Source organism: Sardina pilchardus, chromosome 8, assembly GCF_963854185.1.
Source record: "Sardina pilchardus chromosome 8, fSarPil1.1, whole genome shotgun sequence".
Classification (NCBI taxonomy): domain Eukaryota; kingdom Metazoa; phylum Chordata; class Actinopteri; order Clupeiformes; family Clupeidae; genus Sardina; species Sardina pilchardus.
Window position 1 is genome coordinate 9,664,952 of NC_085001.1, and position 18,745 is coordinate 9,683,696.

Genomic DNA, 18,745 nt, shown 5'->3' on the forward strand with positions numbered 1-18,745 from the left:
TTTGCAAAGCCTTGACAAATAACACCAGTGACAGGTGTGAAACTTCCAACATTTGCTCAAGAGAGAGACAGAGTCACAGAAGAAAGGAGAGGAGAATAGAAGGAAAAGAAGAAAAGAAAAAAGGGGGAGGGGGGGGGGGGCGGGAGCTTCTGAGCCTCAGGATAACTGGTGTTAGATTTAATGCTGGAAGGTTTTACTGGCTTAAAGATAGTTATGGCACCTGTGCCAACACAGGAAGTCATCAACCCTAACAATAATTGGATTTATGAAATAGTTCCGTCTGATTCATTAACCCTTTCATAGCTTCTATCTTTCTTTCTGGCTTTCTTTCTTTCTTTCTTACCCTATTTCTTTCTTCTTTTATTTCTTTCTTCCTTCCTTCTTTTCTCTCTTTTTCTTCTTTTCTCCCTTCCTTTTCTTTCCCTCAACAACAGGTCCTAAAATTGGCTACAGGTTAATAGCTCAGGACAACTGCTTACTTGTGAAGAAGTTCTTGGTGGCGGGGGGTCCGCGGGTGTTGTTCTTCACCACCTGCAGCTTGACTTCGTACTCCTGGCCCGGCCCCAGACCGGACTGCTCAAAGGTGGTCTCAGGCGGGCTCAGCGCATTCAGGATCTCCCCATTCTCCTCTTTCTGTCATCAAAGGCACAGCACAGGACCCATTGTCAACAGTGATTGAAGGCATTGTTTACATTGTGTATGTCCGTCAAGAAAAAGCGGAGACCGACACTTGAGAGTTGGCCACAGGTCAGTGTTACGCGTTGCACCGAGGGTTTCTGAGGGCTGACATCTTTGAGGAGGTGCCAGATGAAAAGAGACACAAAGTTGCCAAGAGAAAGACACACAATTGTTGCCAAAGGAACTAATCTTGGTTCAATGTCCACTGTGTGAAAGCAATGAGATATAAAGTAAAACGTCCACTTAAACGACCAAAAAAAACAAAAACAAAAAAAAACACATCATTGAGAGTTACCATCATCTGAATTCTATGTGTTGTCTCTTATTTTACCTTTCTAAGCTCACTTGGTATATTGCTGGCTGGGCTTAATAGCATTTCTGACAGGATGAAAGTTGAATGAAATGGACGGTTGGATTATCTCATCATGGAATACTGACAGTTCAATTTGGTGATTCAAGTGACACTTCTGGCAGTGTCAGGGGAGTGGTAACTGCCTTTCATTGTCTGGCATACGCATTTTGAAGGAGCAAAGGAGCACCTAATCGTTTGTGAAAGAGTCGAGGGTGGAGATGTGTGTGTGGGTGTGTGTTTTCAATGGAGGTGGCGGTTTTGATCCAGCGCACATGTTCTGACAGAACCACTTTCTTTTAGCCCCTAATGCCCCAAGAGAAAAAACCCAGTGGAGACACACAACAAAACCCTCTCCTGTGGCACTGACTCACTGCAGTCATGGCCAGACGACTCAGACGAGGGCTGTTTCCCCCTGTCCCATGAAACTATACGCTTCCAGACAACAAGCCTTGGCGTATTTGGCACGCCACGGCCTTTCTTTCCACAGGATACGCGCACTTCTATCCCACAGACGCACAACGGGTCATTACGCAGTCTTACGGCGAAGGGAGATCTTCATATCACATACGGTACGCCGTTCCGTTCGTACCACTGAGCAGCGTGGATCATCGCGCGCCGCACGCTTGGCCAAACGATTTCAAGACAGTCGGACGAAAAACCCTGAGCACAGACCAATGGCCACCCAAGGAAAAGGGAGAGAAGAGGGGAAAAGATGAGTGAAGAGGACTTACGGTGTTCCTGAAGATGAGGTTCCAGCTATCGAAGGGGATGTTCAGGGGGTCCCACTCCACCTCCACAGACGTCTCTCTCACTGACTTAAACTTCAGGCCCTCTGGCTGGGGAAGATCTGTCACAAGGAGAAGCTTCTGTGACTAAAACCGCATTTATCCAGCCACACAGTGTTTGTGTGTGCAAACCCCCCCTGAGCCTAAAAAAGCCTAAAAGCACTTTCATTGATGTTTTTTTCTTGAAAGTGTTTCTAAGCTGAATTACGCTCTAATGTAATTTTCACCTGTTTTCACCCATAATTACATTTGACGCAGTCCTTGTATAAAAATTCTTAATTAACCTATTTTTTCTTGTGACCTGGTAATTTCCAGTGTAGTGCTAAATGCATACTTTAACATAATTACTCAGCGTTGCCCTGGAAGGCTACAGATAAAGTATTTATTTGAATTATTTTTTTCCAAGAGTGCTGCACCTCCCTACCAGCCCCCCCTCAACAGTATTCCCTTAACAACATCCCCACCCCCTCATCCGAGAGCATGACTAATTAGTTGTTGTTGTCTTCGGGTCGTGCTGACAGATGAAAGCAGGATTGCCACTGTTGCCATATGCTAGATCTTCTGGGTGGGGTAGAGGTGGGGGGGGTTAGACCTCAGGCTCTGTGAACTGCCTTAAGCTAAAGCCTGCTAATTGCACTATTTAAATAAATGAAATGGACTCTAAGTAATTGTTTGCCAAATACGATCCGAGATCAGCTTTCCCCGTTCCTTATTTTTTTTACCGTCATCAATCAATAGTGTATCGCTCAGCGATGGCATTATGTGGGGATGGGGGACGATGTGTTGCAACTGGCCATAGCGCCAGTACCATATTTGGGTCCATTTGGGCCCTCAAGGACCTTCCTGATCCCACCCCCATGTATCTCTCCTGCTCGCTTCCTGTCAATCTCCTCACCATCCTGTAGCAATAAAGGCCAAAAAAAAAAGCCCCAAAAAATGAAGAAGAGATGGACTTACGTGTGGCTACTCTGGCGCTGACGGGCAAGCTCATCTTGTTGTTGAGGAGGGCGTAGACGCTGATGAGGTACTCGATGCCGGGCTCCAGCTCGCGGATGGTGGCCTGACGCCTGTCTCCCTTCACGCGCATATCCAGCTCCAGGCCGCCGGGCGCCGTGGGCACGTAGGTCACCAGGTACTCCGTCACCAGCATCTCGTTCTCCCAGGACACGTCCACCGTCTCGGGGTCCACCTCCACCACCTTCAAGTCCTTCACTGGGCTGACTGTCGGGAGGGGGATCACAGTGCACCATGTTAAGACGTTAAGACAGTTTTTAGAGAGACGGGTGCGCACATCCACAAATTTTTCTTAAGCAGGTGCCAGACAAAAAACGTGTCAAAGTAGAAGTGATGGTCTGCACACTGCAATGGCTCCAAAAAATTGTTCTTTATTATTTAAAAAGGCAACGTTTCGATCAACAGGTCTGACGAAGATCTGTTGATCGAAACGTTGCCTTTTTAAATAATAAAGAACTATTTTTTGGAGCCATTGCAGTGTGCAGACCATCACTTCTACTTCTTCTAAGATGTTAAGACAGAACGAGGGATGAGGGATGATCATTATTTTCAACATGTTACGTGAGAACTTCATCCTGGTTTCAGTTTAACAGAAGACGGATAGGAAGGATAAATATGATCTTGTGAAAATCAGCTCAGAGATCAGAAAGAATAAGAATGTCACTCTACTCTTAATTCTAGTTCATTCTTAATTCTCTAGCCTTTGTCTAGGCTGATATTCACTCTAGTTACTCACTATTGTATGCACATTTCTTTCTATATCTTATATAGTCCTTGTTTTCTACATTTCTTCCTAAAATGATACATTGATGACCTAATGTGTACCCTTTCATTAAATATCTGTACATTAACCAAGAGACGATTTGAGGTGTGATGGCGCTTACTCTGAGAGCAGTCAATGCCGGTGAATCCCATGTCACAGATGCAGAGTCCGTTCAGGCAGTGGCCTTGGTCACTGCAGTCGTCCGGGCAGGTGAGCACGGAGCAGTCGGCTCCCGTGAAGCCCTCGAAGCAGACGCACTTGCCGTCGACGCAGTACCCCCGGTCCAGGCAGTTGTTGGGGCACATCTTCTCGTTGCAGTCCTCGCCGGTGAATCCCCGGTTGCAGACGCACTGGCCGTTGACGCAGCGTCCGCGGCTGTTGCAGTTGCTCGGGCAGGTCAGCTCGCCGCAGTCCTTGCCCGTGTAGCCGGCGGGGCACACGCACTTGCCGTCCACGCACTCCCCGCGCCCGTGGCAGTTGTTGGGGCACAGCTTGACGCTGCAGTCCTCGCCCGAGTAGCCCTGCTTGCACACGCACTTGCCGTTGACGCAGCGGCCGAGGTTCATGCAGTTGTTGGGGCACGAGCGGTCCGAGCAGTCCTCGCCCTCCCAGCCCACGTCGCAGAGGCACTGGCCGTTGACGCACTGGCCGCGGTTGTTGCAGTTGTCCGGGCAGGACAGGACGCCGCAGTCCTCGCCCTCGTAGCCCGGGTCGCAGATGCAGCGGCCGTTGAAGCAGTGGCCCCTCTGGTGGCAGTCGTTGGGGCAGGTGAGCTTGGAGCAGTCGTCGCCGCTGTAGCCGGCGTGGCACACGCACTTGCCGTTGAGGCAGGCGCCGCGGCTGTTGCAGTCGCCCGGGCACGTGAGCTGGCCGCAGTCGTCGCCGGCGAAGCCCTCGTCGCACTCGCACGTGCCGTTGTTGCAGCGGCCGCGGTCGTAGCAGTCGTTGGGGCAGATGAGCTCGGTGCAGTCGAAGCCCGTCCAGGGCTCGTCGCACACGCACTCGTCGTCCACGCAGCGGCCGCGGCCCAGGCAGTTGTTGGGGCAGTTGGTCTGCGAGCAGTCGCGGCCCAGGAAGCCCTCCTCGCACACGCACGAGCCCTCGATGCACTCGCCGTAGTCGCCGCAGTCCTCCAGGCACAGCTCCAGGGCGCAGTCGTCGCCCGAGTAGCCCTCGAAGCACTCGCAGCGGCCGTCCACGCAGCGGCCCTGGTCCTGGCAGTCGTTGGGGCACTCGGGCTCGGAGCAGTTGACGCCCTTCCAGCCGGGCTCGCACACGCAGCCGCACGTGTCCACGCTGTAGTTGCCGTGACCGCTGCAGTAGGGCCTGGTGGTCAGCTCTCCTGCACGGCCAGAGGAAGGAGAAGGAGAAGAAGAAGAAGAAGAAGAAGAAGAAGAAAGGAGAAGAAGAAGAAGAAAGGAGAAGAAGACGAAGAAGAAGAAGAAGAAGAAAGAAGAAGAAGAAGAAGAAGAAGACGAAGAAGAAGAAGAAGACAGAAGAAGAAGAAGAAGAAGAAGAAGAAAGAAGAAGAAGAAGAAGAGAAAGAAGAAGAAGAAGAAGAAGACAGAAGAAGAAGAGGAAGAAGAAGAGAAAGAAGAAGAAGAAGAAGAAGAAGAAGAAAAAGAAGACAGAAGAAGAAGAAGAAGAAGAAGAGAAAGAAGAAGAAGAAGAAGAAGACAGAAGAAGAAGAAGAAGACGAAAGAAGAAGAAGAAGAAAGACAAGATCAAAGTCAGCCACCTGCCGCCCACACACACTCATGACTCACCACCCAGACAATTAAACATAAGAAGGATGAGACGATCACGTCCTCAATGAGCCGGTAACTGCAACGAGCCGGTAAGGTGACACGATCAAAGACCGTTAAACCGCAGCGCTCCTTATTCTTAGATCAAAAGACCGCTGTGACAAAACCCAACAGACCCTCCCTTCTTCTCTAGATCAAAGAAATGCTGACGGAGGTGCTCCACCCTCTCCTAAAGAGGCCCATCGGCACTACCTCCACCACCCCCACCACCACCACCACCACCCCCACCACCACCACCACCACCACCACCACCACCACCACGCCACCGCTGCTCACCTGTCACCTGAGCTCCACAGCAGCCGATGCCGCTGGAGCACTGCTCCCTCAGGCTGGACACCTCGGCCTCCAGCAGCTCCAGCCTCTTCAGCAGGTCCTTGAGGTCGGGCAGGTGGCCGTCGCAGGCGCACGCCTGCTTGGGGATGTTGATGCGGTGGGTGAAGACGATCTGGTTCTCGCCGTCCACCGTGTGCTCCGTGTGCATGTCGGAGGGCAGCGGATGCCGAGCGGCCGGTGCCGGGGCGGTGAGGGCGGCCGGCCGGGGCGGGAGCTTCTCGGCGCCGCCGGCCGACTCCAGGTCCACGGAGCACAGCGCGCTGGACGGCACGTTGATGTTGTAGACGTGGTTGAAGACCACCGGCTGGTCGGGGCTGGGCAGGCTCGCGTTCTGGCCGGAGGAGGCCGGGCTCAGGGTCTCTCGCCGGTGGCGGATGACCTTGTGCAGCAGGCCGGCGTGGGACAGCTGCAGCACGAAGGCCATGATGGCGACGCCCAGGAGCAGGCTTCGCATCCCCATGACAACCACCTCTCTCAGGGACTCGGTTGGGTGGAAAGACACTGGAACGACTGGCTTCACTTCGCTACCTGTCCTTCAGCTGAAGACGATATCTTTGTGTCCTGCAAAGCGTAAGAACAGGAAATTAAAGTTTTAATATGATCAGAAATTCAAATCCAATCACATTAATCCAATTAATAACTCATAAGTGCAAATCTACATGCTTAGTCTGTTTATTAAGACAGTGAGTGCTTTGCCCGTGTTAATCAGCATAAGTAACATAGAGAGAGAAAGAAACTGTGAAATACACTGGGGGGGATATGATAACAGCACACTGCCACCCAATCCCTCCAAAAGCAATTAACTTTACACTGTTGCCTCAACAACTCAATGCATTATCTTGTTAGCGTGACCCATTTCTAGTGCCCTCATCACAGCAGGGAACGGACAGTCAGAAGGCCACTGATGACTCTTTCTCTCTCTCCCTCTCTCTTTCTCTTTTCCCCCTTTCTCTTTGTCAAAGGACAGACCCTGCCAGTGAAACGAGGGGTTGTGATGTCTGACCTTGCGCTCAGCTCATTTTCCTCCTGTGTTTCTTGTGACAAAAGACTCACAACCCACAGCAGGCAACACCTGCGCTGGAAGAACAACCCCCCCCCCCCCTCCACCCCTCCACCCCTCCACCCCGACTAACTGCCCCCTGCTCCAGACCACAGCCCAAGCTGACAGATTAATACCGGTGGTGGGGGAGACCATCTGCACCAGACCTTCCAGTGTGGCCGGGCCTCGGTTCCAACTATTCCAACAAGGTTCCAGCAAAATACTGGCAAGATCAGCATTCTCTGTCCACCAGTCTTCCACCGGCCAGCACATTTCGATGGGCCACATGACCCAATTTACAAAGAGAAGTTTGGCTGCTTGTTTTTGCAGGAGCCAGGAGACATGTTGTTTCTTTTAAGAGTATTCCCTTCTGGAACAGACAGCTGGAAAAAAAAAACGGCAGCCATAGAACACCTGATTTTTTTTTTCTTTCAAGTCTCTGTTCAGTAAAATATGTCAGTTACATAAAATTTAGATGTCTTTTTGTAGAAGGTCCAGAAAGACGCTTGGCTATTACACTTATGATATAACTCCGTATTTTAGAGTTTGGAAAGGCCTTAGTTAACAGTGTTGACCGCATTTGACCACTGTTATTGTATTCTGATGGATGGAACATGGAAAGGAGTCTGAGCCCAAAGCTCTGCATAAGGAATCTTAGAATGACTAACAAATACACATACACAAATGCATATGGACATGAATATTTAAATACATGTATTTATATAGGCAAAAAAACATGCCGGTACATTCTATTTATTTTTCATTCACTTGATTGACTTCAGTAATTAAATGAATGACAGCTGTGTGTAATTAATGTATATACCTCACTGATAATTGATTATGTTACTACATACCAATTAAGGCTATGTAACAAGTCTATTTACCATCTGAAATCATTAACCCATAACCCAAGCAACACCTAACCAACCCCCCCCCCCCCACACACACACACACACACACACACACTCTCTCTCTCTAATTGTGTGAGGTTTTCATGGAGAGCATCATCGCCACATCTCCAGCACCTGGGACCTGACTGCACCAAGGGCCGCCGCACACACTGATAATTAAAAGGCAGCAGTGACGGTGCACCGCGGGGGTCATAAATCTGCGGCGGGCGGGCGGGCTCCTCCGTGAGAGCCTCCGAGGCTGACGGTCAGCGACTCTGCCAGGTCATCTGCAGGTAATTTCCTGCGCTGGGACTGCGGGGACTCCTCAAGCCCCAAACCCCCGGCCCGGCTGACGCGTGATTAGCGGGGGCTTTGACAGATGAGCGGATGCAGGAGGGATCCCACGGCCTCTTCTCCTCCCCCCCCCCCTCCCTGCTCCACACACCCCCCCCCCCCCCCCCCTCCGTCAGACAGACAGGGATGAGCGCTCCCGTAATGGATGCGGCACAAGGGGCACTGAAGTGGCCGCCACTACTGCTGTGGATGGGGACGGGGCTCTGGGAACACCCAGATCTGGAGCCTCAGGGGGGGTGCTGAAGAGCAAACCACCCCCCCACCCCCCCGCCATCCCCCGCCATCCCCCGCCCACCCCTCTCTCCTCCCTACCGAGTCGCCAGGCATCCCAAACTGGGGATTAAATCCGACAAAATAGCCAGAAAATTGCTTTGAGCCACTATGTGAGTTTTAGTTCTGGCCCAATGGCTGGCTTTTTCACTTTGCACGCTGGCTTGTCTCCATGAGAATCTCACTTTCAAAAAAAAAAAAAAAAAAAGAAAGAGGGTTCAAGCACCATTTTGCGGAACCAGGGCCCGGTCTTTGTTCGGTCACTTCGAATAAACTCCCTGAACCCTCCAAAACCGAGCAAAGTCATCACCAAAATCTGAATAAATGACCCCACGGAGCCACGACACGGAGATCAGCCCTGACGGAATCATTTAAAGGCCCCAGAAAAACAGGGAGAAAAACAGAAACATATCTTTGATCCACTGGCCCACTCAGGGAAAGACGATTCAATATGCAGGAGGTGTGGGTGAGCAGCAGCAGAGCGCTGGAGTGCCCCAACAGTGGCTCTTTCATCAGCCCGAAATCGGGCACAAAGCGCCCCCCGCCTTTTTGGAGCCCTGTCAAGACATTGCTGCATCCAGGGCAATATGCTAATGAGGCTGGTTACTGGCACATTTAGATGGACTAGACACAATATGACTGCCGCTTTCTAATGCTCGGGGTTGTTTTTTGTTTTTGTTTTCTTTTTAACTCACATTGTCGGGGCTCTCAGACTCACAGGCGAGCCAGTTGGCAGCCGCGCGTCTGATGCGATGGAGAAACCTGCTGGCGCGCATATTTAGCGCAAGCGATCTAAATTAGTCGCGTCGTGTTTTTTTGTATGTGTGTGTCCGCCGCTGCTGACTGCAGCAAGTAGCACTACGTTTTAATATAGCTGCCCCCATACCGAGACCTGTGCTCAATTCTTTTATGAGATGTTAAATTTTGTCTGTCAGCAAGGTAATTCAGCAGGCGGGGGCCAACTTGTGAATCAGGGAGTTTAACCAGTGAAAGATGTTATTAGGGAAAACATTACATGGGATGTTTGGATAAGCTCTGGAGCAGTGAAGCAATTAAACTTCCTGAGGAGTTCTTTAAACAAGGCTTTTGACTTTGCTGTTGACTTTAAAACTCCATAACGTGTCTGTCAAGGCAACACTGGCTGTTCCACATTTGTTCAGCTTGTTTCCGAACAGATAATGAATCAAGATAACTAAATAAGAACCAAGAGTCAATCCTTTTTGTCCGGCAAATGCAATTATCCGTGGACCACTCGGTCTGTCACAACAGCCAATGAGCCAATTAGAAAACTTGTCAGACAGCTCTTGAAAAAGGGGAGGCTCAAACTGCCACTGGTCCTGTCACATGTACAAACTTGTCGATGGGAGAGGAAGGACCTTTGTCATCGGGGGCCATTTAATGAGGTGGGCCTTGGGCTTTCTTCCCTCAGACAAGGGGAACTTTGTCTGCCTGCTTCTCTGCATAGACGTAGTCTCTGTGGTTTATTTGATGCGCTTATTGCACAAGTGGGAGGAGAATGCTTAGCCTCATTTTGTCTGCCTATGAAGGTAAATGCCAAACAGATAGCATGCTGGAGTCTTAGAATTTGCATCTAAATGTCCTCTTGTCTCATACCTCTGTGACAGTGATTTTCAAGCCTTGGGCTCAGGAGACAACACCACAGTTACTCGTCTACGATTCGTATTGTCAGTAATGACTTTTCCAGCATGTTTATTTTGAAATGTACCACCATCGAAGAGACAAGATTTGCTTTGAATTGGCTCATGAATATCTTTTCATGGCAGAGAAGAAGCTTTCCTGACGACTTTCATGAAAGACCCATACTTTTTACACATTTGTCTCATCGTAAAATGATGGCTATGAAAGGGACGAGTAGTACACATTGCCTAGAAACACTTCAAATAAACTGGCCATGTTTATATGAGCTTGTTTGTTTTTCAATTCCAGCGCGTGAGAATCTATGTTCTCTTGCCTCCACATTATGCAATCATTAGAATGGATCCCCCATACTTTCATGAAATTAGCGTGCCAAGAGGAGGAGCCATGATGTCTGTTTCACCACCACAAACAGCATGAATAATGGAACATGACAGCTCTCCCGACGCACAAATACTGTAATATTCAATTAATGAGATCCCAGTATGCAAACAATATTGTAACACATTCTCTCTCTCTTTCTCTCTCTCTCTCTCTCTCTCTCATTCTGTGTCTGTCTGTCTCTCTGTCTCCCAGTAGAATTATCAAAGCTTGCCTAGTTTTGTAGGTCACCCATAACAGAAAAGCGTTTGCCATCTCTGGGACACAGTCTTAATGTGGGTCGCCCGGCGCTGCTGAATGAGCGGCCATTGTCTGGGGACTCTATTCACCTTGAGAGGTGCCATACAAATACTCCGGCAGTAGCAGCAACGCCGCAAAAGAAGTCAATGGCAAAAGAGGAGCTCAGCCCAAAGCTACCGGACAATAAATATGAGGCGCCACAAGGCCCCAATGGACCCAGGACAAGGCAGCATCCCTCAAAACCCCACAGTGACAAACACAGAGGGAACGTGCCCTTTCTCATCATAGCATGTGCCATAGTGAACGCTTTATGGTGGAGGTTGCTATCGACCAAAAAAAAGGAGGAAAAAAAAACGAGATGATCTACGGATAAATCATCATTAAAATGCTCCACAGGTAGAGGCGGGCCTACTTATCTCCATCTGCGAATCGGGGCGAGGGTATCGACTGGCTAGCCTCCAAGGTCACCATCAGGGAGCCGGAGAGCGAGACTTGCTGAGGCCAGCACGGCGCTTTGAGGAGTCATAATCATCAAACACCAGAATGGACGTCAGTGACCGCCGCCGCTCCCCTGCAGCCCCGCGCCCCGTCCGTGCGTGCGACGCACGATCGATGGGTCGGCCAGCGCCACTTGGTCATGTTATTGGATCGGCGGGGAGGAAAAAAAAAATGGGGTTTCTTTCTAAGTTATCACCCTCCGAGACAATATACACCGAGCAGTCAGGCAGTGTCTGCTGCAAGAGTGCCTCAGCTCAGTCATTCTCCCAGCCTCTATCTCCCGGCTGATCAATATATGATGCCATTGCCCTTTTGTCCATGGCAGTTCATTTTTTTATTATCAGACAAAAAAAAATAATAAATAAACTTTGGACTCGAAAAAGCTTTGGCTTCTGTTTTTCTTTCATAACCACGGGGACGGGGGGACATATTCACAGCGCATGGTCTGGCATGGTAACACTTGACTGCCCCCAAACAGGCCTTCCTTCAGTCCAACCCCCTCGTGAATCTTCCCCTTGGCTCCCCTGTTTTATTTGGCCGGCCTTCAGTTCAAAAGCAGCCCATGTATGGCCCCCGCTAGGGTTCAGCGATCAAACAAATGTCTCCGACGAGTCGAGCGAATGTTTTATTTCCATCATAAGGAGAACATGGAGAGCATCTGGGCAGCACAAAAGCCTCTCAAATGCCACTCAGCATGCCACTCGACCTCCAGTGTCATCCTTGGCATTTCCCTTCAGCGGCAGCAGGTGCAAATCTTCCCAACACTCCACCTTTTCTCGTTTGACACTCTTCATTCTTTGCATGCCAATCCAGAGAAGCAAAACTGTTTCATTTCACTTTGCTAACGCGCACCAAACGGAGGCCCGATTTCAATACAACCCTGCGAGCTGAACACATTTTGACAGCTAACTCATCTCCGACGTTCGAATAGCTTGAGTGACTGATTGCACACAGAGTTTTTCTTCCTTATGACATGCTAGGCATACGGTTACATACAGAGGCAGAAATGACAGGGCTTCTTTTTTTTTCCCTAGTGAAAAGGCTGGGTTTCCGTGACAATTGAGCCCCATTTTCTGGGTTCTGTAATGACGCTGGAGGATCTGATGGCACCGATAGAGAGTTAGAGTGTGTGAGTGTGTGTGTGTGTGTGTGTGTGTGTGGGGCCGATAAGGCTAACTGGGGGGTGGGGGTGCGGGGAGGGAGGGGGGTCTCCGATAGCTGCTCCCCCACTGCGCCCATGAGCGCTTGGGTACGCTGACATTGCTGAAGGTGATTCCCGCTGACTTGACCGGGGGAAAGTTGAAGTGTGTGGCATATGTCTCATCTGATACGTGGTGCTGGTGTGAAATCGAGAAAAAAAAAACCTTTATATTATTCATGCCCTTCCAAACTAAAATGACTTGCCAAGCGTGCCGCTCGCTGTTTAAGTATTAAGCGGCGTAAGTGCTGAAGTGTGTGAGTATCTCCAGTTCGGTCCAGCTGGACGCATTTGCTATTCTCAGACTCATTTTACACCCCGAACTCTGCTGACCTGCCGTTTATTAGTCTGACCTCAGCTGCCTCCACAACAGCCGTCTCGTGTCTCCTCGCCTCTTTACAAGCGTCCCACTCCCAACCAACTATTTCTGCACCCCGTTGTAACAACAAAACCCTCCGCACAAAGACCCCCATTACTCCTCTTGTTTTGTCATTCGTTTTTTTTTTTTTTTACGACGTGCTTACGAACAATAAAAACGAAGTTTCGGGTTGCTGTTCTTTGGCCGCCATGTGCGGAGATGCCTCTGTGTAAGTATTCCGGTCAGCAACAAAGGCACATCCAGGCGCAGCTTGCTCACATTACAAGCGTCCGTCCAGCCCAGGTAATCAAATCCACCCGCCAGGTGAGCACGGTAGAGTGGCACCTTACACTCGTCCGGAGGGCTTTTGTTCCCCGGCAAGCGCGCGCGTGTTGATTAGCACTCTTTAAATGGCTGTTGGCCGCCAAAGGAGGACATGAATCCCCTTCAGTGGGCATCTTGGAACCGGGGCCGGTGCCTCAACGCTTGCCCCCGTGCCAGAGTAATGATCTATTCACCCAGCCTGGCCTGCTCCAACACAGATGGGGGGACGGTGATGCAATGTCATGTTTGTTCAGGCGAGGAAACTAGATATTAGTGGTGGCAGACTAATTGGGCTTGGTTTTCTTTTCTCTCGTCTGGTTGTTTTTCCTGGAAAGATGGATCAGATGTGGTATGGGAAGCTACTGTGAGTTCTGGTGCTCCTCGGTTTATGGTTTTTGCACCAAAGCAGTAAATCCTGGTGTCCGGTGGATTTTTCCCTGTCCTTGGTCCTAGATTTGTTCCTTCTAACTCTCTTTCTCTCTTGCTCTCCCTCTCTCCTTCTCTCTCTCTCTCTCTCTCTCTCTCACTCACAGACAGATAGCATGGCAGAATGAGATATGTGCAAATCTGGACTCTGAAGAGCTTTAGCAGCCAGAGAAAAGTCCTAAGAGATCATCCAGACTGATAAATCAGCATGAGAGACCTTTCAAAACAATAACATGATATGATATGAATACTGATATGGCTCCACTGTAAGAATCGGAATAAAAGAGTGCAAACAAACTCTTTCCTGGACTGATTGCTAAGCAGTTGAAGATTAGGGCAGGCTCCCACAAGGGAAAAAACATATCCCTGGCTTATCTGACTTGCTTAAGAAATGCCAATGCTGATTCAAAAGGGTTGAATGAGGACATAGAGGCACAAAAACTCTCTTTGACAGCTGACAGCGAGACGTACGTTTCTGTCGGCACGACATAAGCCAAAATTAGTCTTTTTATGACGGGAAAGGATGTAAACCTCTGCCATGGGGAAATGCGTATGGGAATGTTGGCCATGATGTTGGGACATCTGTTTAGCCTCGTCTAGTCAGGGAGGACGGTCTAAGGCTACCCTTGTGCTCTGGAAAGGCGTCCCGACTCACACCCTCTGCATAAAACTGAGTGACCTTTGACCTGCCGGGGGTTGGCCCTACATGTGGGTTTCCCCCTTTTTCGGTACCATTTCCTCACTTAAATTGCCTTCTGTCCTCAGAAGGGGCCCTGTCGCGTCCTGCAGCAGTGGTGATGATCGCATTCCAGTACGCAAGTGGGGGTGGTGGTGGTGGTAGTGTGTGTGTGTGTGTGTGTGTGTGTGTGTGTGTGTGTGTGTGGTGGTGGTGGTGGTGGTGGGGGGGGGGGGGGGTCACTGGCGCATGCCTGTCGCCACGGCAGCGTTGGCCACAGTTGCTCATCCCCTGGACGCCGCCCATGAGGACACACAAAGGGGCCGGGAAGGAGCCCGCTAGGACCCTCTGCACCCTCCGCAATTAGCATCAGACTCCCATTAACAACCATCTGCGACTGGAGCATGTTAACACATGCCTTTGAGGAAACGTTCTTTTTTTTTTTATGCCGGCCCTGATCGTGACTAGTGGAGTGGCATTCATTGGACCGCTGGGAATAAAGACTCCAATTGCAGCGCAGACAGACAGGAAATCTGTTGCTGGAGAGATCTTCACCCAATCATTTCCCAAAATGGTTTCACAGTCATTCCCATTCCCATTCTATGAAGTTGGGAAAAAGATGTTTGTTGCGCAATATCACTTAATGTTTGTATTCTGTGCTGATTTCAACACATGATATAGGTTTTCTTGACAGTGTCTGTTTTTTATTTATGTTTAATATAGTCCATACTGTATGTACACTAAACTAAACAGCTGACAGATATAAGTATACAATATAACATCTCTAATGACAATATGTTGTCAACGTGCTCGACTGTCAACACTCGACTGGGATAAGTGTATTTCTGTCACCTGCAGCCGACATGGCTGCCAGCCAAATGAACTGAGCGAGGGACCAGAGTAGAAGAGGGTGAGAGGGAGGAAAGATGGACAGATAGCAGAGATGGAGTGATAGGAAAAGGTCAGAGTGAATGGTGCTCTTCTCTCCTCCGAAGCTCTGAGGTACACATGCACACTCCCCCCCACCTCCCCACACTCCCCCCACCCCTTCATCAATAGCCCCCCCCCCCCTCACCCTACCCCCACCAATAGCCCCCACCCCATAGGCCACCCCAGACATGGGGCGCATACTTCCCAAGTGCATTAGTGCGCAGTAGAGAGAGAGAGAGAGAGAGGAGAGAGATGAGAGAGAGAGAGAGAGAGAGAGAGAGAGAGAGAGGGAGGCATCAGAGGAAACAGCTGTCCAAACAAAAGCCCTTTTCTCACTCATCCCCATGTCGAGTGGCGCTGTCAATGGCCGATCCGCACACACATGGCTCCATCATAAAACATTTACCCACCATGCCATGCCAGGGCAACAGCAAGACCCACTCTGGCAGCGCCAGACCCACCTCACTAATCGCCAATTACAATACCAGCACACGTGCCCCCCCCCACCCCCCCCCTCCCCCCCCCTCCCCCCCCCCCCCCCCCCCTCCCTCTGTCATCAGGAGAGAGAAAGAAACATGACAGATGTCAGTTCCCAGTGACACACACACACACACACACACACACACAGAGAGAGAGAGAGCTCTGACCACACACATTTGACTTGTTTCTCTCTCTCCCTGGCGTTCTCTTCAAGAGCTGGTAAGTGTGTGTTATAATTGAATGTGATAAAATGAGATTGCCCATCTGACAATGCCAATTAAAAGCCGCAAAAAGAGAAGCCATTGTTCCCTCTCGTTAAACTCAGCAGCTGTGTCGAGCACAAAAGGAGAGAATTGAAAGTGCATCATCCAGCATTTCCACATGGAAAAGTTGAAGGAGGAATTGTACGTGGAGCTGGAGCTGGAGCTGGAGCTGGCCCTACCACCCCCCCCCCCCCCCCCCCTTCTACCCCCCCCCCCCCCCCTACCCCCCCCTACCCCCCCATCTACCACACAGGACCAGGGGATCCTGGAGGTCTTCTCACCCTCTCTCACTCCCTCCCCTTTATAACATTATGCGGGACACACACACACACACACACACACACACACACAATATGACATATATGCACAGACACACACATAAACAATATGACATATGCACAGACACACAGACTAACACTCATACAGCGCACACACTGATATATAGGCGGATTTGGACACACACACACACACACACACACACACACACACACACACACAAAATTACATATATGCACAGCCACATACACTAACACTCATACAGCGCACACACAGGTATATTGGCAAACACACACCGACATGAACACACACAGACTGACACATACACACACACACACACACACTATGACTTATGCACAGACACACACTAACACTCATACAGCAAGCACACACAAGTATATTAGCAAACACACACACACACACACACACACACACACACAGACAGACACAGGGAAAGAGAGAGGGCAGAGACAGAGATACACTTGCTACTGTTATCTAAGCATCCATGTCCCAAACCTTTAGAATCAGAAGGAGAAGAAGAGAAGTCACAGCACATTTTGCCTTCTCAGTGTGTCACTCCGTCAGAGTGCTTTTCATTCTCATGGCCACAGAGGCAGACGGCAGCAAGCCGACAGAGACAGAGACAGAGAGAGAGAGAGAGGGAGGGAGGGAGGGAGGGAGGGAGAGCAAGAAAGAGAGAGAGAGAGAGAGGGAGGGGACAGAGAGAGCAGGAGAGAGAGAGAGCTGACAGAGACAGAGAAAGATGTTTGAGTGAAAGACAGAGAGAGGAAAGAGTGGTAGGAAAGGAGGAGAGATGTGCATGTTCATGTGAGAAAGAGAGAGAGGAGGGGAGGGAGGAGAGACAGAGGGGAGAGAGAGAGAGAGAGAGAAAGAGAGAGAAAGAGAGAGAGAGAGAGAGAGACGGAGAGAGAGGGGAGATGAGCCTCCAGATCTGGATGCCACCGTGGGCTCAGTAAGGAGACCTGGACGCAGACGAAAAGCGGAGCTTCTCCCCCCACAGCTGCTGCCCAGGCGAGTCCTAGCCCAGTCCAGCCCAGTCCAGCCCAGTCCAGCCGATCCTCATGCCAGCCCGCCCAGTCTGCTGGAGAGCAGCGCAGCGCGGAGCAGCTCAGCTCAGCAAGGTGGAGACACACGCTGGCAGGTAACACTGACACACTAACACACACACACACACACACACACACACACACACAACGCACGCACAGACACAGCCGTGTGCATGTACGAAAGCCAAAACCCACGCTCTCTCTCCGCACTCGCAGACTCTGCAGACAGACTGCTTTCACAGGGTAGCATTACACGTGATGGATCAAAGTGCTGGATCGTTCCATTCATCCGCTCAACTACCACACACACACACACACACACACACACACACACACACACCCTCCCTCCACTGCCGCCGCCAACCACACCACCACCACCACCACCCCCCTCCATCCATTGAAAGCCTAGCAACACTCAGCAGAGCCAAATAATTGCAGTGAGCAAAGAGGAGAGAGAGAGAGACAGAGAGAGAGAGGGAGAGAGAGAGAGACAGAGAGGGAGAGAGAAAGAGAGAGGAAAAAACTGAGAGCAACTTCCCTCTAAACAATAATGGATAGCCCAAAGCAAGTCATAATAGGACACATTACAGCCGGCTCTTAGAAGTCCTGCTCTCAGAAAAAGGAGCACAGCTGATCGGCATATTCTACTCCCAACACTTCTCACAAGCCCCAAGAACTCACATGACACGAGTGACATCCTTGAGAACGCAAAACAAACACCAACTTCATTCATGACTTTTGCCTTAAACGTGCTACACATTTCTTACAGCCTTCTGACTGCCCTTGAGAAATAGAATCAGAAAACATGCCAGTCTCAGCAGTGATGTTAACAACTACAGCTACTGTCAAAGGTAGTTGAATATGACACGGGAGCTTACCTTCAGCAGAGTCAGAGCCACAGGAAGGAAATTCTCCAAAGGGGGGGAAAAAATGCTACAGAACAACCTGCCCCAATAGAAATAGACCCGAGAGGAACCTAATTGAGAGTCTGTCTTTTTTTTATGTTCTAAAGAAGTGGCAGTTGTGTAACTGTATCTCTCTTCTCTCTCTCTCTCTTTCTCTCTATCTCTGTCTGTCTTTCTTCAGTCTGTCTATGCCATCCACCCAGAGAGCCGGCTGATGCTGGAGCCAAAGAGAGAGGGAGTGAGGGAAAGAGAGAGGGAGGGAGAAATCCCTTTCTCTTAAACAGTAGACACTTTGCGGTCAGACCCCACTCCCCACCTACCTCTCTTATACATACCCTCCCTCAGTCCCTCTCTCTCCCTCCCTCCCTCCTTCCCTCCCTCCCTCCCTTCCTCCCTCCTCTCTTGCTCACTCACTCACTCACTCACTCACTCTCCCCCCTCCCTCTAACTGGAAGCTGAGGAGTTGAAACGGGATGCCTCAAGGCTGTGTGTGTGTGTGAGTGGAGGGGTGGGGGGGGGGAGCAGAGAGAAATGGAGATAGAGAGTGATAGAGAGAAAGAGAGAGAGAGGGAGAGATGCATAGAGAAATAGAGAAGTCTTGTAGGAAGATGAAGAGAGAGAGAGAGAGAATCAAAGTTGGGCTGACAAATACACAAACACCCAAATGGGCAGACAGAAAACTGGACATCGCATGACCGATAGATAGATGGACAGATAAACAGACAGTGCAGACAGATACATTGACAGACAGATGAACAGATAGAGAGAAAGACAGAGAAAAAGA

General features: G+C 50.1%; 1 protein-coding gene across 1 annotated transcript in view; it reads right to left on the reverse strand.

Annotated features, from left to right (window-relative positions):
- tncb (tenascin Cb) overlaps positions 1 to 18,114 on the reverse strand; it is a 40,728-nt gene extending 22,614 nt beyond the window's left edge. The window contains exons 1-6 of the mRNA XM_062542658.1: positions 17,935 to 18,114; positions 5,674 to 6,291; positions 3,714 to 4,934; positions 2,773 to 3,036; positions 1,762 to 1,877; positions 480 to 633 (exon numbers count right to left, since the gene is read on the reverse strand). Of these exons, the coding sequence (XP_062398642.1) occupies positions 480 to 633; positions 1,762 to 1,877; positions 2,773 to 3,036; positions 3,714 to 4,934; positions 5,674 to 6,190 (2,272 nt within the window). The 5' untranslated portion in view covers positions 6,191 to 6,291; positions 17,935 to 18,114. The remainder of the gene's footprint in view (positions 1 to 479; positions 634 to 1,761; positions 1,878 to 2,772; positions 3,037 to 3,713; positions 4,935 to 5,673; positions 6,292 to 17,934) is intronic.
- Between the last annotated feature and the right edge of the window lie 631 nt (positions 18,115 to 18,745).